We start from the raw sequence: 23593 nt of genomic DNA, 5'->3' as shown, positions 1-23593 counted from the left end.
GAGCTTGACAGGTTTTATGTTAGGAGTAAAATACAAGTTGTGCTTTTAACAACATTTTTGACAGAAATATGATACATTTGGAACATCATTAACTTGCTAATGGACAGTGGCAGTTTAAAAACTGTCCTTGGATGTGTTGATACTTGTTTCCAGTGAGAAAACTGGTCACTATTGGACTTTATTGTAACTGACCTTTCAAGCCTACAGGGAATGACTTTGAAATGCTTAAAAATAGATTTTATGTGGAGTTTCACTTTAAAATCCTTGTTAAGTTAAGCCTGAAGCTGTGTGGAAACATTGGCTAATTTCAGTCCCAAAAAACTGGCACATGCGCTCTGGTCGCTCTGCTTTGCTTCAAAGCAGGCCTTGAGGTTTTAACAAATTCTTTTAAACTGAGTCAAAATTACCCGTATTCTTTTAGTTTGGCGTTTTTGACCGTAACCTTTTGCCCCCTTCAATTAATTAAACTCACATTGTTGGAGTTAAGGATGAAAATAGAACACATTTGCTATGTGGATCTCAACTGCTGACCTCGTTCGTGTCTTCATGTAGGTTTTTGGGTCACTCGTTCTTAAAAAGGAAACGAAATGAGGACATCCGTCCCATAATAGTTTGTTTTAAACTTGTCGCTACTGTAAGAAGATGAGTAGCGGATGAAGGTTTTGTTGTTCCGTCCCAGTCTGACCTCTGGGGATATTTGTTTATCCAATTCTATGACTGGGTCAAACCAGAAATAACGTTTTAATGCGGCCATTGGAAGTCAGGCTTGAACTCTGGAAGTAGATTCAAGGAACACTGGCAGTATGTGAGAGACATCAATCTTGGCCTATTTTGTAAATGGGATGAAGGATGTTAGCAATGTGAATGTCACACACTTCAGTATTGATCCTCACCAGAGACTCATATACACCTGTATATTTAATGCTGCAGGAAATGTTCTAATTACACTTTAAATGAACACATTTTTAATAAAGAACAAACACCAAACACTTTCAAGATCCATTTATTTGAGTTGATACAGTACTACAGAGGCATTGTGTTGAGTAGAAATACACCCAGATGGATGAATTAAGACATTTGTATAGGATTTGAGAAACTGTTATTGATTTGTTACTCTTAAAAATACACGCTTGACCACTGCCTTCACAATGAGATGATATCCCTCTACTTCGAACAGACGACTCTGTCGTGTGCAGTACGTCCTGAACACAACACACAGTCCAAAGCAGGCCAAAGCATGAACAGGGAGTATTTTGACAACAAATTAAATGGCTTGATCACCAATAAATACAAGTATAAAAACAGATTGATAATCATTTTCATTATCAAAAAAAAAAAAAAAAAAAAAGATCGTAAAAGATACCAAAGGCACGCAACTTAATCCACCTCGGCAGTCCAGGATCACCAACAGACAAAAAAATAAAATAAAAACAAAAAACGTGGCAATAGCCATCAATAGTAATGAGCTGTAACGAAAATAATACTTAAATAACATATCAATACTAAATTACCATTATTGTCATAACAATATCCAGTCAAGTTTTCCTATGATTAGACTTTCTGCTAACTAACAGATATGCACCACGTTTTTCCAGTTTGGCAGAGTTTAAGTTTCATCATCAGATTCTTTCCATTGCTTTATTTCCTTTTTCTCCTGATGTTGTTCCAGCATTTTGGACCTCCCCTGCTTTGGTAGAGGTGGAAATGCAATTTTCTTAGGGTTCGCTATTGATGCATTACAGTGCATATACTTGCATTTTGCCCTATTTCAATTAATTTAGTTGGTGTTTGTCTTTTGGAGGTTGTTAATAAGCTACTTTAACCCACAGGTGTAGCAAAATAGGAGAAAACTGAGACTACACAAGTTTCAGATCAGATTTGTCCGTTTTTTTGGAAAGAAATTCTAATACTTCGAGGAAGGAAGTATTTTCTGCCATAACATAAAGCAATATAAAGTTTCTTATATTTTGGAAAATCAAAAACAGAAGCATAATAAAACAAAAATACTAACATAGTATAATTTTCTCACTGTAAATCCAGTTGACAATAAAATGCAATACAAAAGGCAATAAAATGCAATATAATACGCAACGGGTCTTTCATTTGAATCCATATACCCAGGACCTTTGCTTCAACCAAGAGGACTACTGAAAACATTCAACATGTGATCTTCCTCAGGGTCATCTACTGCATGCTTTTCCATCTGCATCACTTGATATTTTGGATGTCAGTTGCCGTTCTCCCACTTTTATTGCTGCCTTGGAAAAGTGTTACACACTTTCTAAGGCCATGCAGGACACACAAGTCACACACACACTGACTGACCCTCAAGACAAGCTGTACCAACAGCCTCCAGCATCTTAAATAAAAGTTGAAAATGAAAACAAACGTGAGGTAAAGCCAATGTGGGGATGATTTCCTTCACCAATGGGGATTCCCAAATCAAAGATCAATCCAGAGGACTCCCATTAGCCCCTAACGCATCCATTCCCCTGAATCATCCCAAAGCTTTATCACATCTTTGGTATAAAAAACAACTTTCTACTTCTTCTTTCTACTCACTTTCTTTACTTTCACTATTCTACATTACAATCCCTTCAATAAAGTATCTTACTCTTTGACCTTTCCTGTGTTTTACAGGAGAAGTCCTCTCCAATCTCACCTTTCCAAGCGTCACTCTTTCACTCTTTTCTTTTCCCTCTAGCTATAAATCTCTACACGCTGCCTCTCTCTTACTCTCAAATGAAAACAATAGCTGGCTAATTGTGCTTGGTTGACATAATGGACTAGTATACACAGCTGGAGGGCTGAGCACGGACCGCAGATCCCATCTGTGCTGAGTCGGGCCGGGGCTGATAGAGATCTCTAGCACCAACACGTCTCCAGCCTTTGTCTGAGGAATTTGCTGTGTCATCAGTAGGCTAAACAAACCAGCTTACTTAGCTCTTTTGAAGAGCTTAGGGGTAAAATATTAACTAGTCTGACAATGAAAACCACCTTATGTGTCTTTGGTAAAAACAACAAAAACAAACAACGTGAACAAAAAAAGAACAGAATTTCTCACTAAACGGCCTTTTTTTTATCAGGTAGCCTCAGAAATGTGAAACACCAAAGGTTAAGAGAGCCAGGCACATTCCAGGACTGTGAGATGGTGTCTGCGCCATCTCATTCACTAAATGCCCCACTAGGTGAGTCCCTCCAGACCTCTGGTGCTGCCAGCAAATCTGTGCTCAACTAAACCACCTTAACTGCTGACAACCCAAACTATGGGCTTAAACGCTGACAAAGAACACAGAGGAGGTCTTTCTGAGGTGGCCTGTAGATCCTGGCATATCTGTGTGATTCTACTTGTGGGGGGAGCGGGGAGGGGGGGGGGGGGGGGAGAAGACGAGCCCGTTTGATCTCAACTGTCTGAGATTGACCTTTGAACCCCAAAACAAGTAAAGCTAGTCAGCTGTGCGCCAAAGGCCCTGGGTCTCTCCAACATTCACAAAGAAACATTTTTAAAAAGCACAACTGGTGACAGGTTGGCCTGGCTTTTCCCTCCACTTTAAGGAAATGACATACATAATTTTTTATTATGAATCAAAAAAGGCACTTCCTACATGTTCCCTAGTATCATACACATATATAGGACATACGCTTTTATGAAGGTATATTTGCCTGCGTGTTTTACAAGCGCAGACACTGTTATATATGCTGAGTAATATATATGTTTCTCATCACTGAGTAACATAATTATATATGTCAGTTCCACACAAAGAGTTGGACACAAGGAGCTTTAGACTCTTCCAGTAACAGCCAGCACCCACCAGTTTTGCACTTAAAACTAAAAGCTACGAAAATATTAATAAATAATTATCAATGTCAGTTATTTTTGGAACAAGACCCTGGTTTGATTCTAAAGGAAGGAAAGATCACAAAAGCATGTGCTCTCTGTGAGTTTTAAGGTGCTTTTGTAAACTCAAACTCAAAATGGGTGGTGTACAAGGAGAGCCAACCTGGTTTCTGCATTTGTGATTCTAACGTGCCTTCTTGCTGAATATGTAAACATGTTGAACACAGCAAAGTCTATGGGCGGGCCAAGAAAGCAGACTGGGTGGCATTCTCTCGTGCCAGCTCTTCTCTCTTGTTCAAAAAACCCTAACTGAATTTCCTCTGGCCAGATAAGTGCACCTAAGTGTGTACATCTCTGTGTGTGTGTGTGTGTGTGTGTGTGTGTGTGTGTGTGTGTGTATGTGTGTGTGTGTATGTGTGAAGACATATCATTTCCATCAAGATTTCAGCTCCATTTGGAAAATCACAAATTCCCAAAAGGTGTATCCCAGTAACACACTGGTCGTTAATGCCACCTGTATACATCTGTACACACACATACACGCACACACAGTCATGTTCAATTCTCTCTGCTTCCTCTCTCTCTGCCACCCATATGTTAGTTGAGGTTGCTGCTGATGTCCAGGGCTTGCTGGTACACCTGAGTCATGTCCTCCAGGTCCCCCAGCAAGGAGAAGCTGCCATTGTCCCCCGGGGAGCCTTTCGTTTTGGAGCCACGGCTGAACTTGGGTCCCTGGAGTGGCGGGGCTGTCTGGAAGCCCTTGTAGTTGGCGAGCTGCAGCAGGTTTTCAGCCGAGACGCAGGTCCTGATGTTTGGGCGGAGGTGGGGGGTGGAGGGGTGCCACTCGGCCCCACTGAGGGAGTTGGGTGACAGGGACAGGACGGAGCTGTCCTCCCCGACTATACTGGAAGGCCGACTCTGACTGCGGGACAGACCAGAGTCAGTTGAGGGAGGAGACTCGCCGAGGACTCCAGCCACCGCTGCCGCTGACGGAGGCCCGCTGTAGGTGGAGTACTTGCCATTTCGCTTCAAGATGCCCTTTCTCCCCATCATTCTCTTAGGCGGGGAGGTGGCTAGCAGAGACATACTGGCACCTCCTAAAAGCTCTGAGGACTCGCTGCGCTCTGGGGAGGAGTAGTACCCTGATTCCCGCTGTTGGTTGTTCTTCAAGATGCCTTTCCTGGGTAGAGATGGCACCATCTTAGCTGGCGAGCCTCCTCCCAGACTCCGCTCCTCGTCCTCTTGATCTGGGCTTGAGGCCTCCTCTCCCTCTTCAGCTTGTTGAGGCAGCGCTGCCTGGCCCAACTCCACCTCTTCCAGGCTGGCTGACCGCTGCTCCCCAGTAACCCTGGTCTTAAGGATCCCCTTGGGTCTCTTCAGACCTGGCTTGTCTTCTGCTCCACCGTGGGCCTGTCCTGCCTCTACGTTTTCCTTCTTGGACTTTTTGGGCCTCTGACGCAGCAGCTGGGGCATGGCTGCAGCCTTGGCTCCAGAACCACGTGGCTCAGTGCGGTTCTGCCAGTCGATGAAGCGGGCCAGCATGGGCGAGCCTCCGTGGTCGCGTTGGGTCTCGCAGTCACACACACTGTTCTTCCAGCCCCAGTTTACCCACCAGTGGTTGGCTATGTCCTCCACCGTGGCCCGCCGCTCAGGGTTCACCATCAGCATCCAGCGGATCAGTCCACGGGCATCTAGCAGGAAACAATCTGTAAGCCGTCTCATACTACATATTAACATATTATTATACTACAGAGTAATATGGGCTTTCATTAAATAATGAAATAATTCAGGAAGTATTTAAAAACATCTATGATATAATAAACTTATTTTTTCTTTTCTTTTTTAGTGAATGGTATTGAGTTCCTGAACCAAACGGACTTCATATTAATAAAAAATGTAACAAAATCAAGGAGTAGTTTTAGAGGTTTGAAGCTTATCATTATTATCAATACGTTTCTTATACTGTCTGGACAAAAAGAGCATCATACGTAATGGATTGTGCAGATTCTACTATGTGTGTACATTGAGAGCAGTCTGATTGATGTTCAGTTAAACAGTTTATGGACCAACATCTCACAGACTTTCGAGGATTTTCTGGTATTCACATAAAGAAGTAAGTGCTGTACAATTTATAGACAGAAAGACAGGGGTCAATGGTTTCAGGGTCTGACGAATGGTGTACCTCACAGACTCTATCTGCCAAGTATAGTTTATGATATAGTTTAATAAAGGTTTTCCTAGCATGACAAACAGTGGTTCCTGCAGTACCTGAGGACTGAGTGGGCTCTTTGTAGTCGCCGTTGCTAATCTGGCGAATGAGGTTCTTGTGGTCTCCCCCATCGAATGGCATGGTCCCGTAGACCAGGGTATACAGCAGCACCCCCAGAGCCCAGCTGTCCACCTGGGGGGAAACAAAGAATCTGGTTATAAACTAGTTCCTCCAGTCACACGCAGTACACACACTGCCTATCAAATAAAACATGTATACTGTACGCATCGGGCTAATTAAACAAAAAGGTTGATTTGGTGTAATGGAATTGAAATGCAGTCTCGTTTTAATTAGAGAGTCATGGCATTAAAATGAGTGTTGTGGAATGAGCTCTGCTCGGCTCATGATCAGACCTTTGAGTGATATTCTTGAGTTCACTTTGAAATTAATAAGCAACGTAATCACTTTTTCACACTATCATCACACAAGAACATCTGCAGAACATCGTGTCTTTACTAGAAATAATGACAAATGCCTGTTCACTGGTGGGAAATGGCTTGTTTCCACACAAATAAATCCTTTCCTCCTCTATCCCACCCACACACACACACACACACACACACACACAGACACACAGACACACACACACTCTCTCCTGCTCTGTCAAGCAGAAGCAAGCACTTTCTGACCACCAAACTAATGCAATGTGGCTTTCTAAGTAAGCAGTTACATAAGACTTTGTGTCTGGGGCAAGAGGAGATGCAGAGCCACGTGGGAAGCGGTGGGAGTGGACGATGGTAATGAGTCCAGCAGTCGTGATGGCCCCTGATGACTCGCTGGAGACACGCTGCCATTCAGCACTCAGCAGATGAGCTGTCTCAATGTATTGTATATGTGAGTGTGTGTGTGTGTGTATTGTATTGTATTGTGTTGTCAAGGAAGGATGAGATGTCCTAAGGAATGTGCTTCTGATGGCGGTAGCTGAAGCTTTGAGACATAGTCTAGGAAGAGGAAATCAGATACGGCCAGTTAAGGAGCTTGTGTACTTCCTCTGAGGATCTGGACCCACATCAAGAATGTGTTTCTCTCTCCTGTTGCCATTGGTCCGCTCCCGAGGGCGAGACAGACACTATTGTTGTGTTCTATTTTCGTTGCCTGTGTTTGCTGTAATTTGCGGCCTCACCCCAACCGGGTTTCTATAATTTCGATTGCAATCGGACTGCTGTAGTTTTTAGCACTCTGGAGTAAATTATAGTGAATTACGCTAAATTGAACGGTTGGACTTGAATATCTAAAAATGCAAGGTTTTTTTCCCCCTGTCTTTTGCTTTGTTTTATGTAACTGATGCAATTTCAGAGACGACGCCCTCCAGAATGAGTCTGGAATTGCCAGATAAGTGGCTTTGAGGAGACGGTTTCACTCTCTTTCACCAAAACTATTTGACTTTGACCATGAGTGTCTCTTTGAGGCTGTGGAGGCTCATTCCGATCCCATTAAGATGAAGAGAAAGTGAGGAAAAACTATCCTCCAGTTCCTCACTTCAAAGGACACAGGCATTTTAGGAAGGGGAGGACAGGGAAGGGATGCAGACAGTATCTGAGTTGACCCACTGTGGAGTTGCAAGAGAGACCTCCCTTTGACTGGAGACTAACAGTAATCCCATCAAAGAAGAAGAAAATAAAGCTTATCCACCTCTTTGTGTATGGCATATGTGTTGATGATAATCACTGGTGAGATAATAATGATGAAAGCTATTTAAAAAGGTGAGAAAAAGGGAGCTTCATACCTAATTTAACAGACAGGGAGGTCAATGATGATGATGAATACATAAAAGGAAATGAAGTTCACACACAAACAGCTGGGGTTTCAGTCATTGTCATTGTTTGGTTCACTGGGCCTCACCTCTGGGCCACGGTAAGGTCTCCCATTGACGATCTCTGGTGAAGCATAGAGCGGGCTGCCACAGAAGGTTTGCAGCAGCTTGTCCTTATGGTAGAGGTTGGACAGCCCAAAATCAGCAATCTGTGGAAACAGGGGTACGTGTAAATATCACACTAGCCATGTGACTGTCAATCTCTCACAAAGAGAAAACAACAAAAAGGGGCAAGTTTACCTTAATATTACAGTTTTCATCCAGTAGCACATTTTCCAGTTTCAAATCCCTGTGCACTATTCCATTCTGAAAGTCAATGAGAAAAAAACAAAGTTGTGATTGATGCATCTATCAATACATTATTCAAGAGAGATGGATCCAAATAATAAACAGTCCATTGTATCAAGAGATGATTTACTCTGACAAGGCTGGCTTGTGGTTCTCGGGGGAAATCAAGGCAGTCTGTTGGTCTGGTACTCTTTAATTGGTCTTGTCCCCTCTGGGGTCTTTATGTTGACATCTGCCTTGATTTTCTTTTTAAAATCGACTCACATGTGTCATATAAACATGAGCCTGTAATTACCACCCTGTATGAATGATGTTCTCACAACATCTAGGGATTAAAAAACAACCATGCCTGGGTTTAAAAAATAAATAATAATCTGGAATTAACATGTGGTATGCAGACAGACAGAACCCAGCTCAGAAGCGGAGGAGTGACTTCACCCGCCACACCACCCCCTAGGGTTGCGCTCCGCATGGCATCTCCCATTGGTTATTGCCCAGGAGAGAGCTCATGTTCACATGACCCTGACTGGTGGATACAAAGAAGAAATGGTTGTTGTGCCAGTGACTCACACCACCCCACCCGGTGGGAGGTTGTGCTTGGTGGTGATGATTCATTACTCATGGCTGTTTGGGACTCTCCTATCTGAGGACTATGACATCACCTATCTCCAGCTGGTCAGAGGATGACAGCAGGGGGAGCCCATCCAAACAAGTCCTTGGACCTTGGGGTTTTGATGGGAGTTAGTGAGGTGTGGAACAGGGGTTGACATGGGCGTGGCTGGAGCGAAATATCTGGGGAAGTCCGTCAGAGTGTCAACAGATGAGGACAGAACTAATGCAGGGACTGTTTGGCGCACTGTAATCTGAGTGTAAGCCTGATTTAAACTGGCCTGTGTTCCATCTTCACTCAGAAACAGATGACTCCCAAACACCAGCGCCAAGGAAAGCATACTGTGTAGGGCCTGCAGATTAACTGGCTCTACGGCTGACTGTGGAGGTGCATGGTTAATGTTACAATTAGCATTCTATGGCCTGAAAAACAAAGTCCGGATGCGTGTGAGAGAGGCAAAGCGAGATTTAAGGCGACCGAGAAAATGAACGTGCATGCTTTTCCTCTATGTATAGTGTGGTATGGGTTTTCTCACCTTGTGGCAGTGGTGCACGGCGGAGACTATCTGTCTGAAGAAGTGTCGCGTCTCCCGCTCGCTCAGGCGCCGGCGCTCGCTGATGTAGTCATACAGCTCGCCGTTGCTGGCGTACTCCATCACAATCACGATCTTGTCCTTGTTCTCAAACACTGAGAAATGATAAGAAAACAATCGTCCATTAATATCTGCTTTCTAGGAAAATACATCTATATTACCGGGAGGAGAGATGGGAGGACATCTTATAAAGTCGTTCCAGGTTCTATCATAGTAAAATCACAAGTGGACATTGTTATGTAAAAAGAAGAGCAAACTAGTTCACCCCCCCCCCCCCCCCCCCCACCCCCTTTAGTTTGGAATACGAATTTCAGAGGAGTACATAACATCTCTACATTTCTCCCTGGGTTACATCACCCAAACCCCACCTCATGTATCTGGCTCCTTCACAACATTACAGGGAGGGGCTGTTAACTCAATCAAGCCCGCTCCTCCGAGACCACAGCGAGTGGAGAGCAGGGAACACAGAGAGAAAGCAGGAACCAACTCAAGGAGAGAAAGAGTTAGCTTTGCAGACAGAGAGGACACATTGGTGTCAAGCAATGCCCTCGACACATCACACTTCAACTTCTCATCACGTCAACACATTTCAATAACACATTCTTAACTACCCCCACTGAGTGTCCATATCACATAATGTACAACAGTTTATTGTGACAACACGGTGCACAACTTCTCAGAAGAAGTAATGTATTACTCAACACGGGTAAGAGCATCCCCGCCTCGTGTATTTCTGTGTGTAAGTAATAATGGAAGCCAAGTAACAATAGCGTCCCTGTCCTTGTGTCTTCTGCTGTCTCTAATGTTTTATATCTGACTGATGTTGAAATTGTATATGACTAAAACAAATACAGAATATGAACAGCAAACAATGCTGGATAACTCATCTTCAATGTGACTTTTAGAATGGTGACTTGTTACACATCTGGTGAGCGGAGAAAGTGATGTTATTACAGTTGTATTACTGTAATGCATTCCTATCCAACGGCAGGCACCAAACATATCATTCTGTGTCAGTATTTAGCCTTCTGCTGTATAATTTTAACTTGGCAACATACTTCTCTCCCAGCGCCTTGGCATTAAGGGAATGAAATGGTTAGGCAGGGAGAGAAGGAGAGAGAGAGAGAGAGAGAGAGAGAGAGACCGAGGGAATACTGAGATGACAACAACACAGTCAGCCATGTTGTTCCGTATTGTGTGGCTTGATTTTCCCACACAGCAGGGTCACCGGGGGTGAGGGCCTCTGCTTTCTGCACCCTCGAGTGAGCACCTTCATAGTTTGTCACACTACTTTCCTCACCGCCCCCCTCCCTCCCAGGGTCCTTTTAGAGATATAATCCTCTACAAAAACACACAGTTGCTGAGTGATGGTAATGCTGCCTGATTGCGGCTGTCTGGCTGCTCGCGAAGCACCCGGGAAGGGAAGAACAGATCCAGCCCTCTGATTGGTGGACAAAGTGGTGACCTGGGGTGACATTCACAGTGATCCATGGTGTGGTTGTACTTGGAGAGCCAATTCTCAGCGTGCACTCCCATTTACCTTTGACCCCTGGTGGTGAAGTAATTACCTGGCTACATAACTTGGGTTTGTTACAGCCCATTGGGAGGCCGGCCACCACTGCAGCCTCGCTGTCACTCACCAGGCTTCGCTCACAGATCAGGCCCTCACATCTGACTGATTAGCACCTATTGTCCTATTAACTGCACTGATGATAGACAATGTTGCAAGCTTGCATGGGGGGGGGGGGGGCAAGAAGACCACTATAACGGGTTGTGCAGAAGAGTGGTGGAGTACTATTGATGCTAAAAATAAATAAGCAAGCATTGGGAACTTCCCACATTTTGATTTAGCCGTTTCAATGCATTACTTCAATAGGTTCTTTAATGAATTGGTGATTATTTACTGAACTGAGCTACCATAACAAAGGATTTAAATGAATAGCTAGGCTTATGTCACCTCTAGGGAATGCAGTAATGAATACAATAAAAATGATGGCTTTTCACTCACAGCAGGGTGAATGATTTTATGTCTGGTTTAACTTTATATCTCCTCCTTATTTCCCTTTCCCTCCTTAAGGATATTGGGAAATACACTTATTTGCTTTCTTGCAGAGAGTTAGATGAGAAGATGGATATCACTCTCACATCTGTACGGTAAATATGATGCTACAGCCAGCAACCAGTTAGTTTAGCTTAGCCTTCAGAGTAGAAACCGCCAGAAAATCTGTCTACCACCTCTAAAGCTCACTAATTAACATGTTACATGTTTGGTTAATCCATAAAATAATGTGTTTAAAAGACTATTTTTTGGCTGGGGTCAATTTTTTTCCTTCAAAGCATTCATTGAGGTTGACAAGGTGGGTACGAAGTCTGCTTTTAAATGCCCCGCACAGCATGCTGATGGATGCAGAATGTAAGGGAGTGGTAGAAATCAATCTTCACACACACATCTGGTTCAGCTTTGCTTCACACAAGGCAGTTAGCAGGGGCTGTTGAAGAGGGTGTTGCCGGATACACAAATCTCGGGCCTCTTATATATCTCTAAAGCAAGGCTGGGTGGAGGCCAGGCCACAACAGTAAACGCTGGGTTTGAGGAGAAACACCAAAGAGCGAGAGCAATGAGTCTGGTCGAGTTTGTTGGTGAAGTAGGCTGCTTATAAAGGAAAGCAGCACACACAGGAACACCATGCAGCCTCCTTTGCATTTATAAAGCTTGGAGTTCCTTCAATCATTCTCCTAAAACACATAACACGTGGCTGTACTTCAGCTGTCCAGCTGACTACTGGCACGTTCCCATGACAAATAGTGATGTTTGTCATATATTCACATTCTGATAACGACCTGGGGACTTTGACACTGCACAAAGGACAGGCCAGTTTGGGCAGTGGCACACAACCGGCTACCATTGTGCCAGGGCAGCTATCCTGAAAAGGGCATAGAAACGGTTGCTTTGTTGACACAGGCGTAAATACAGTCACGAGTCACAAATCATATGAAACAGACTCACACTGCCTTGTGACTTTAATTGCCTGCACATAGGCCCAGACTACATTATAAGAGATGATTAATTGCAAGCAATATGTTGAAAGAATTCAATGGGAATTGTTCAACCTTTCCGCTCACCATTAATTCTAATCTATGTTTTCTGCCAGTGAAGTTAAGGTCATTGAAAAGGGCTTGTATATAAAAACAGGACCATTTAAGCCTGACTTGAAGGCTTTGATATTTAGAGAGTTGCTTCCTGGGGTAGATATATGGTAATGTTTCTCCAGGGAAGGCTTAAGGCCTTTCCTCCCTGTGCATAGCACTGGGTCAGAGTCAAACAAGGTGCAGGCCTGGGTGACTAAGGTCAATACAGTCTCTCGCTATCTAGACACACACACACACACACACACACACCCATACATACAGTCCCGGCTCATGGATGTATGCAGACACACACATGTGCAAAGACACACATACACAAGTACAGTCTGGTTTGCAGCTGCAGTTGTCTCTAAGTATCAGCAGATGTCTGGCCCTGAGATTAAGACCAGAGAAGACAAGAGATGAGACCTCTTAGATGTGGGAGAGGCAATCCCTTAGAATACCACCGCTCTTACACACACAAACTTCCAGTGCACACGTGCACACACACATTCAGAGAGATCCAGATGCACACCGGCAAAGAGCCATCCAGACTTTTACTGGCCCAGGCAGCCAGACAGAGCAGAGAAGATGAATAACATCCCAGAGCTGTAGTCCAGGTCTTATTATGACATCTGCATGTCATAACATGACAATCCTGCAGTTTGGCCATAAGTGCTGAATGAGCTGAGAGAGGGGTGAATTTGGGGACATGTGTGTTTTTGTTTATGTGTGTTCAAGGCAAACTGAGTGTGTAGGATTTGTCATGTGTGTGTGTGTGTGTGTGTGTGTGTGTGTGTGTGTGTGCGTGCATGCGTGTGTATTTGCAGCAAACCCTCACCTTCATATATAGAGATGATGTGTGGGTGGCGGAGGGATGACATGATCTCAATCTCTCGGCGGATGTGAACCATGTCCTGGTCGTCCTTGATCTTCTCCTTCCGAATCGATTTGATAGCCACCTGGAAACAGAGGACAGAAGACGCAACGATCAGCTGACTTATAGCAACATAACATTTAGATTTCACAGTAACACATAGCATGGGTGCAACACATTTCCCTTTTAAAGTGATTACACAAATAAGTTGATTTCATTTAGAACGGGAAATGACCAAAGAGAAGTGTAAAATAAGACTACAGTCTATTTAAGTCACATTCTTTATCTATCAGTGAACTTTAAAATGTACATGCCTCTTGCAGAGTACATACTGTACACCATGTGACGTCTGTCTGCCTCAGTAAAAACATGTGAGCCTACTCAGTTTGTATTACTACATAACTTTCCCTAATAAACTCTGTGTACTTCATCCACCTCGTTTACCTCCCCTCTCGGGGGTCCTGTGTAGGGCATGCAAAACAAACTTTAACCTCCTCACCAGGCCTTGCTGTCATGACAGCCAGATGACTCACACAAGGAAGCGCTGTCATCTTAGTCTCACACTGTGTAATTTACTCTTTTCTGTATGAAGCAAAATGAAGGTGAAAAACACCCTGCCACGTGATGCCATAATGGAGGCTTGCTTTGTACTCCCCCAGTGCCTGGGCCTACATTTAACCAGGTATTAGTCAGTGTTTGGGCTGGGTCTCTGATCTGGACCCCCACCCTATCTCAGAAGTCTGATTCACATGGAGACACATGGACTTTCCACAGCAACCCTCTATCTGAAAAACAGCTGAGGACTATGAGTATGGTGTAAAAGAGGATAGCGAGGTGTTAAATGTTCATAGAGGAAGGCAGGGAGGCATGGATGTCACAGTGCTTCTCCATACATCTTAACCTACCGTGTTTCCTGCCCTGTCAAAAAAGGTCCTTGAGAAGACACTACATCATTACCCGGTGTCTTATCTTTAGTCATCCATATTAACAACAGCTAATTGCATACTTTTGACAAAGCCTGAAAAGTTGACCTGCTGGGAGTTTTATTGAGGAAGTGATTCAGTCTACTTGCCTTGCCAATGGGCCTGCTACAGGAGGGTTCAGCAGTCGAACAACTACACATGATTGGATGATTTTTCACTGTCATGGCAATGCCACCGGGGTCAGAGACAGCCGCGACTGGATGCATTCAGACCTCTACCCTATGCACTCCTAAATGAGGGGTTAGATGCCTTTTCCAAAGAAACCAATCGAGAGTACACAGTCTAGCACATGTCACTATAATTATAGCCTAAACATTCTGGATTGAGTCCTGGGTTTGCTTTGATCAAGCCTGTATAGAGTCTGTTTCGCTCTGAATTCTGTTAGTTTAAACTTTTGTCCTCTCCTAGCTAAGCAGTAGTATTCTGAGGAGCCCAGCTTTATTCCATTCAGTAGAAACCACAGGCAGTAGCGAGTGCCAAGCTAATTACCGTGTACATCAATAAAAATAACCCCAAACCGGAATAGTTCTCTTCCAGAGCATGCCTTGATTACATAGAATTTAAATAAATGATACCATAATAAACAAGATGGGGTCCAGGGGGGTCCACATGCTGTGTTCATAATTGGCAAAGGTTGTTTGTGTCTTAACACTGATGTTTTCCTTTACCTCATCAGATTCAACATTTTACCACTGATCCCCAAAACGTGATTAACATTTCTGACTTTGGTGTTTAACAGTGAGGCAGAATGTGAGTCACCTTTCCTGGATTTAATGTAGGAAGTCATTAGGAATTTATTAATTTGTGCAACAACTGAAAAAAGACCAACAAATGTACATGCAAAGGCCAGTAAGCTTTCTCTTATTAACTCCTGCCTAAAACCAAAAGGCTCTTTTTTCTCCAGGAGATGTGATCAATCTGTAACAGCCATGATCATTCCACACTCTATGTTAACTCATTGAATGAGCCAGCTCTCCCACATTGGGCTTGAGACAAAGCCAGGTGACTCTTGTGTGTCTCCTCATGTTCCCCTGCCCCGACCCCGATGTGGATCATTAAACAGGACTGCAGATCAGCCACTTGCCAGCTGGCCGGGCTGGCTGACACAGCTACGCTTGTCCTTAAGTGGATCCCTATTACTGTCACTCACAGTAAACAGGCGCTGCACTGCTGCCCACGCCGGCCCCTGCCAGGTATGGGGCTGGCCTCGTCTGCCCCACCCCCCCATCCTTGTTCGCAACAGAGCTGTTTGAAGTGAAAGTCCATGTTTCGCTTCACCAGAGCCTGACATCTTCCTGTGCTTTCTCAGGCCATTAAAATAGATGAAGTATTCATCACAAGCTCACCCTTCTTTGCGCTCTCTAAAGATCATGATCATCTCTTGTGTTGAGTGTGTGTGTATGTGTGTCTGAGTCAGAGTTAGGGGGAGACAGAGAGAGTGAGTGGGAGGCAGAGGCCCGTCACTTTTCCAGAGAACTATATTCTCAAACACAGCCAGGAATCATAATACCTCATCAACGGCACCACATATAGCAGAGGAATGTCAGTGTTTTCCCCTCCCGCGTACCTCTCCAGTGAATCCATTGTTGGGGAATGATGTAATCTGGTGATTTAAGCTCATATTAATATGACTCTCTAACCCCTTTAACTGAGGCTCTCCCTCTCTTGTTATGGTGGTGGGCTTCACTGTGTCCCTCTTCTAACTGCCCACCCCCTCCTGACTGTGATGGATCCCCCATACAGGATATTAACCTTCCCCTTCAATCTCATTTCCTGCTGTGGATGGCCTTTCATGTGTCACTACCCATTCCAGGCCTGGCTGTCACCACATCTAGATAGCAAATAAGACACACAGAGTCTCTTTCTATCTCTCAGGTGTACATGGAGTTTGTGCACATATCCCTACGCTATGATTTCTATGATCAATTGCACTCCATGTAATGTTGGGTTTCCACTGAGCTGCCGAGCACTACAACATATGGCTTTGCAGATTAAAGCAGACAGTCACTCAGTTCCACTTTCGCTGACACACTGAATGTGCCCACATCTAATCAATCTTCCCCATGTGCCGTCAGCTCCTTCCACACATGTGCTCAAACGGGTCACATACAAAACTTTCTCAGTCTGTCTCCTCACTTAGTTCTCTCCTGCTCTTCTCGTTTGGTTTGTGAAAGGTACAGGGAGTCAAGGTGATTGCATAACAGTCTCACTGCACGGCTGTATCTGCCATATGAACACAAGGGACTAACTTTGAGTCAGAGGTCAAGTAAACTCGAGCAACACCAGTGCCAGACTCACGTGACCCGTGAGGTGGCCGGCAGTCATTCTCTGTCTGATTTCTGCTGGTACTCCATGTGCAGAGGTGTTGATTCTCAAAGGACTTCCCTAAGATATACAAACTCCCACGTAAAAACACAGCGGTGCAAGGAAGTCCTATACTTCACTGAGATGCTATTTAAAGTCTGAATGCTATGCTCGGGGCACTGCAGCAGATTGCAGGAGAAAGGAAGGCATTAGGCCACCGAGTGTTGACCTACAATGAATTATTTGTAAACTGACAGGTCTTTTTTTTTGCATTTTTAGTAGGTAGGTAGGCAGGCAACACAGATACAGATCAACAGCATCGCAAACTACAGACTCTTGACCCTTTCAGTCAACATGTATTGTGCAATTTTACAACGCCAGTGAAAGTTAGATACATTACATTAGAGCTGCTGCCATGGCAATAATAAACAGGAAAACATACTGAAGACAGGACCAGGAGCCAAGTGGGACAGGCCAAGAGAGAGTGAGCCCTGTCGGACGGGTTTATGGCCCCCCTAGCAAACATGCAGGAGCTTTGAAACCATTGGGGGACATTGTTGACCTATACTAAAGTTTCCCCCTGGCATTTTCAGTACGTGGAAAGTTCATCATGTCCTGCCAGAATGGGCACAGGGGTCACATTTTGCCTCAGGAGGATAGAAAATAATATTTGGAGAGATGTGCTGGTCTCCAAGGACATTACAACAGATGATAGGTTTACTATAGCAAAGACAGCCAAAACACTTTTTGTTTTAAATAAGGAAACAGAAAGTGTTGTAATGACACATGCAAACCCACTCACACCCATCAAAATAAAACCAAAACCGAAAGGATATAGAGGGTGTCTAAAACACTGAAAATAAAAAAACATGCGAGTGGGCCCTGGTACTATTTCTGGGGGACTGTTAGCGGTTTTCCATGATGCTTTGGGATCACTGCAGTCACATCAGTCAGATTTGCACTCCAGTATCCGGTCGTGAGGCCCCGCATTGGACAGGCGTGTGCAGCCGCAACTCCCTGGCCCCACGGGCCCTTTTCAGCATAGAGGGGGGAATTCCCAGGGGGGGAGGACATGCACACGCCAATGACAACAACAAAGCACTTATTTTAGACCCAATGTTGTTTGTAGAGGCAACTAAAGCGCTTCACAGAAGTATGCATGTATAACAAGCCCACTAAAAGCATCATGACAGACGTTTACAGCTGCTGCTCAGAGCGTCTCTGAAGTGGCTCACCTCTCTGCCGGAGTGTCGCTCAATGGCTTTCTTGACTTTGCCATAGGTGCCTCTTCCCAGAGTCTCCAGCAGCTCGTAGCGGTGTTTCAGGTTGTGCTTGTGGTGGTGTTTCTTCACGCCCGAGTTTCTCCGTCCATCACTGCTTGCCGGGGTCTCTTCGGATGAGTTGCCGGCAAGTAGGGATGGAGGTGGAGGTGGAGGGGAGAGGTCAGCCCCCGCCGGTTTGCCCGCTGAGGTTTGGCCTCTCTGAGCCTCGGGACGGGATGCCCCACGGTGGGGCGATAAATAAGCGGTTTCCATCTCACTAGGGAAGTTTTTAAATAACCTTCCCACTGTTAAATATTTCAAACTACCTACCTAAAAATAATTGATAATATAATACTTATAGGTCTAATAATAGTATTAATAAATAAATAAATTACAAGGAATAACGCGTAGCCTATTAGTCATAGCCTATTATTACATGTGGAAACTAACATTTCCAGATTGTCTTAGTTGATCAATTGGCTTTGATCAAAGTGACTCCTCCTACATATTCATGTTATTATCGCTATATCATCAATCTACTAATGGATTAAGCACAAAAAGTCTATAAGGACATTATCTGTCCATAATTACCTGATACATAGTCCTGTATCACTGGATCAAAATTAATTCTAGTGCCAATATGTAATAAAATATGTATTCAGATTTCGACAGCAGGCAGCATGCCGGAAGCTGAATACAAGTTGTGTTTTAAAATGATATATTGGCTATAATGTATGTGCAAACTCTATCCCAATAAAACAAAAACACTAAATCAATCGGTCTGATCTCCTCACTCCTCAGTCGACTTGCATGATCTAGCTGTGGTTAATTCTGGCTCGTTCACCTTATCTGTCGTCCTAAACGCTGCCAACATCACCGACTCACTTCTAAAAGGCGAGAAAGCTGCGACGAAACCGGCGTTTTGGATGAAGATGACCCTCATTTTGTCCACGGCCCAGGTATAGCTCCTCATTCATCTGGGCTCTGTCTGTTGTGCGACTGCATGCTCCGTGCAGTTGTCGACGGCGGTAGAGGTGCGCTGTGATCGGACTCTATCTCAAGCTGAGACGTTTTGGATATTGCCATGGTCGTTTTGCTGCTCCCGTCTTCTTCTTCGTGCACCCTTCTTCTTGTTTCTCCCCTTTCTCTCTCTATCCTCAACATGAGAGGCTGTGAATAAGACTTGCGAGAGGATCCGAGACCGGAGGCGTGGTTTACTCAGACCTCCTCCTCCTCCTCCTTCTCTGTCTTTCCTCTTGCCTTCCCTCTTTGTGCTCTCTTCTTCCCCTCTCACATCTCTGATATGACTGCTGCTGATCAGGGGCGTAGCTGGGAATCATGTGCACAAGAGGTACCCCCTTCCCATTCACTATCTTATCCCCACTGTCATCCATCTTTGTCAAACATGTTTAATCATTCACAGCTCAAATACAGATCTGATCACAATTACACAGCCCTTCATACCCAATTATTCCCTCTGTCAAATATCTTTTATTTCTCGTTTGTTGTTGTTTTATAGCTAAGATACAAGATATGCATTCACTTCCTTAAAGGAATACTTTTTGTTTTGCTTTCTTGCTTCGATGAGAAGATCAATACCACTACCAGTGAGTATCAAGCCACAGCCGTCAGTTAAATTAGCATATGAGAACAGCTCAGTCAGCTCAGTCCGTCAATGTGTCTTAGATTCATTAGAGGTGTACTGAACTGACTGTTTTACAGAAACAAGAACTAATAACACATTGATTACTGCTTCCAAATATAGACATGATTAAAGACCAAAGGTTCCACTGAAGATGGTGTTTGTCACACCTACACACATGTTTAGAGGAAATGATTAGATTCATTTTTGTGCCCAGTATTCAACGTCCCACAAAAGGACAATGGGAAAATGCTTCCCAAATGGGGCAGTAACACCACAAAAGGAGTGTTGAATGAAAAGTTAGAACGTTTAATATGCTAACTGCACTTAATGGCATGAACAACACAACAAGGCTGTGAGAGGCAGCTGCTCTGGATTCGCAAGGCATGCAGGAAGTGAGTCGCGAGGACATATCCATAGTGAGTATGATCCTCTTAGATAGTGACAAATTAAACACGTTTATTTTTATGTTTTTCGTATCGGAGTTGATGATTACTCCTAAACATGTTTGATATCATGAGCTACTGCACAGCCTCACGTGAAATAAATATTTTACATATTACCCATTGACCCACATCAGACCCATTGTCTGTCTCTGTGTTTTCTTTCAGTTCAGATCAACAGAATGGTTGTGCAATCTTGTTGAAGATGACTGCTCTAGCTGATAACATAGGATTTGGAAATGTTCATGATAGCACTAACTGGATCGTTATAGGCATAGTTGCATACTGATCTTCAGTAATCTGCTTCCTGCAACAGCTGCTGCATTATATGCGTTTAAAGAAAGTTTGCCTGCAGTTTTGTTCATCCTAACCAAGGAAAAGTCAAAGCACTGTGAAACAAAATGATAAAAATATGTGAAACATATAGACAATGAAAGATTTTATACTGTACAATGTTGTGCATTCATTCCAATATAATGAATAACAGACCAAAACATATTGACTCTGTTTGCCATTGCAATGTTTCTACACTTCCTCTTTGTTTTATATACATCCATCATGCCAAATAAATTCCTATTTGCATCTGGTTTCCATACTGAAAAAGAATAGAGGCACATCTAAGAAGGGTTTATCTAATGAATCCCATTTTTTATGTGGACACTACACACCACTGTAAACACACATTTCGCTGGTTACCTGAACAAAAACAAAAGTTGTTTGAATCGTTAACCAGAGAGAAAAGAGAGTTTAATAACTGATGATTCATTTCCTCTCTATACTCCGATGAGGATGTACTGTGTGTCTGTGGTACTTACATGAGTTTAAAATAACCTTTCTGTAGTTTAGGGCATTATATACTTGAAGGTGTACCAATAATAATAACATTATGATTGAAACAAGACATATAACTTGGTTGTAAGATTTCAATAACCTGTAATAATGACTGATATAATTGTTTGGGGGGAGAGCAAGAATATATGTTGATGTAAGGACGTTTGTAGAGGTGTTTCTGAAATGACAACATTTTAAATATATGTCACTATAATGTGAAAATATTCAGTTTATTAGTTTAGTTGATTGCCTTCATTTTGTCATTTCAAATATGTCTGTAAACCTTTTTATGGTGACGAGTTTATTTTTGGGAATATGGGCAGGAAACTCTCAGATTGTATTGACTGTATTGGCACTGTATGTTGAATGTTTAATGATTAAGGGGTCAATTCTGAGAATAGCTGGCATCATTTCTGAACATTCGTGCTATTTGTTGTCATTAAACAGGGTAAGTACAGTGTCCAGTTATAGCAACACAGATTGAGATTAGTATCTGATCTGATTCCTCCTTTGGCCTCATTTGCACTCCGCAGCAAAGACACTTTGTGCCCAAAGAAGTGCCGCCACTGCCCTCTTGTGGAGAACGTAGGGTCACATCGATGTCAAGAAGAAGAACTTTATTAATCTCTCTTGGGAAAAACACTCGGTGGTTATTTGTCATTAGACACACACAGATATGAAATACACACACACATGCACATGCACTGTGGAGAGATGGGGAGTTGTCTGCTACGAGCAGTTACGGTTCGGTGTCTTGCTCAAGTGCACCTCGGCAGCGCCCAGGAGGTTGAAGCGCCACCTCTCCAACATTATTAAACAAACATATGACTAGATCAACAAAGAGTTGATTCACTGTTATAAAAAGTTCTCATTCAGTGCTCAAACAGATGAATATAAAAGTACGACTGCCCCATGTGCTCATTAAACTATAATGTATGATTATAGGCAGCACCCGTGGAGATGGTTTAAATGGTTCATGTATAAACTTGCAATGTTAATGTGCTATCACTTGCCACAATCTCCCGAAGGCACACTGTTTTAAAACTGCCTATAGCATAAAAAGAATGCTTTTTGGAAAGAGCTGTAAATCAACCTTAACTGCTCTGCCATATAGACCGTATCACTGTTTTTGCATGTTTTACTACTTTTTGCAAGTCCATTAACTGCAAATCATACGTAGGCTCCCCTTCACTTCACTACCAAGCACTTTCCAGAGCTTTTAAAAAAATAAAGAAAGAAGACTGGCTTTTTTTCTTCTTCTCCCAGTCTTTTAGGGCAGTGTGAAATCTGTTGCAGAGAGATTTGATTTGTACAAGACAGATAACAAATCATGCACAGTTTAACTTTCAAAGTTATGTTGCGTGACAATTAGGGAAGTTATGATTGTAAAATAACAATACAAGTTTAAAAACGTCGGAAGATCGTGTGATATGATCAAAAGCTCCTGAACAGCTACTAAATGAACCTTGCGGTTGTGAGACGGCTTCGTCAAATGATGTTTCAAAGGTCAGAAATACACCTTAAATCTTTCCGAGTCAAGATGGATAAGATACCATTAAAGTGCTCATAATAACTGTAACGTAGAATTCCATAAAACTGGGCAAACTCCATCTCCAAACAACTTTTATGCTGATGGAGTATTCAAGTGAGGTCTCTAATAATATTATTTGTGTTACTGCAAGTACACCTACATATCATAATGACCATCATTGTCTTTTCCATTATAAATATTAATGTTGAAATTGTAATAAATAATTGATATATTTAATTCATTATTCACTCTTGAATGTCATTTTTAAATAATTCGCTGTCAAGCTGTTAATGTTAAATCTGCAGTACAATAAGTGCTCTGTTTTAAACACTACACATGGGGAATTGGTAGGTATTGGTTTTCTGTTGTAATGACTATCATTGTATGAATCTATCAATACTTTGAATGTACTCGGTATTAATATTCAGCCGTAGTAATGGGAAGAGATGACAGCGTGGTGCTGGTGGGAAGTTCAAACAATGTAAACATAATCCATTTTAATGCAAAAAGGAACCGAAATCCAACTGAAAGGTTAAATAAATAAATAAAATGCTGAATTTTCAGAGCTTTTAAGAAACACTCAGAACATTTCTGAAGCTGTGCTGAGCCAAATGGACTCAAGACCTCAGCATTATAAAAAGCCTGGCTACTGCCCTGCTAGGCAGTAAAAGTTAATTCAAACATCGTAAAAAAAAAAGATGGTACAATTTGAGAGATGGTTGGCAACAATATAAAGTATGTGATATGTAATAAACGATAGGGTTGTTAAACATACAGCATGTCTTAACTGACTGAATATTTAATGACTCGGATGAGAGTCACGACGAAAGCGACAGAGTATATGCTTACACTGTATGCTAGCATGTCATTGCGTTCAGTTAATGTATGAAATGTAATGTACATTTTCACTGGGAATGCCAACATCCCCAATATGTATCTAAATATGTTTTAGAAGACATGTTATAACATCTACAGAAGGCCTGCCAGAAGAAAAAAATATTTAAAGTTTATAGTCTGTGATATATGTTACACTTTGGCAGCCCAGCCTGACATTAATCTCCAAAGACACTAAAATTATTTTTCCATGGATAGTTATAATCCCTTGGGCCATTGGCTTTAAAAAAAAATCCCCCACATACTTAACAACCCTGGTAGGTACACAGTGAGAACGTTAAGCACAAATA

General features: G+C 42.9%; 1 protein-coding gene across 2 annotated transcripts; it reads right to left on the bottom strand.

The window, feature by feature from the left end:
* Positions 1–987: 987 nt before the first annotated feature.
* nuak1b (NUAK family, SNF1-like kinase, 1b) lies at positions 988–19224 on the bottom strand. Of its 2 annotated transcripts, none has more exons than XM_029433117.1 (7): positions 17936–19224; positions 13378–13498; positions 9354–9505; positions 8161–8226; positions 7950–8069; positions 6107–6239; positions 988–5529 (listed from the first exon to the last, which is right to left on the bottom strand). In XM_029433117.1, exons 1-7 carry the CDS (start codon positions 18233–18235, stop codon positions 4436–4438), a joined length of 1986 nt encoding a protein of 661 aa, XP_029288977.1. In that variant the 5' UTR covers positions 18236–19224; the 3' UTR covers positions 988–4435. The 2 variants fall into 2 exon arrangements, with proteins under 2 accessions (XP_029288977.1, XP_029288978.1); XM_029433118.1 differs by lacking the exon at positions 17936–19224 and adding an exon at positions 14486–17040.
* Positions 19225–23593: the final 4369 nt, after the last annotated feature.

The sequence above is a fragment of the Cottoperca gobio genome, chromosome 6 (assembly GCF_900634415.1).
Source record: "Cottoperca gobio chromosome 6, fCotGob3.1, whole genome shotgun sequence".
Lineage (NCBI taxonomy): Eukaryota > Metazoa > Chordata > Actinopteri > Perciformes > Bovichtidae > Cottoperca > Cottoperca gobio.
The sequence above is the reverse complement of the archived record's forward strand: the minus strand, read 5'-3'. Positions and strand labels throughout refer to the sequence as shown.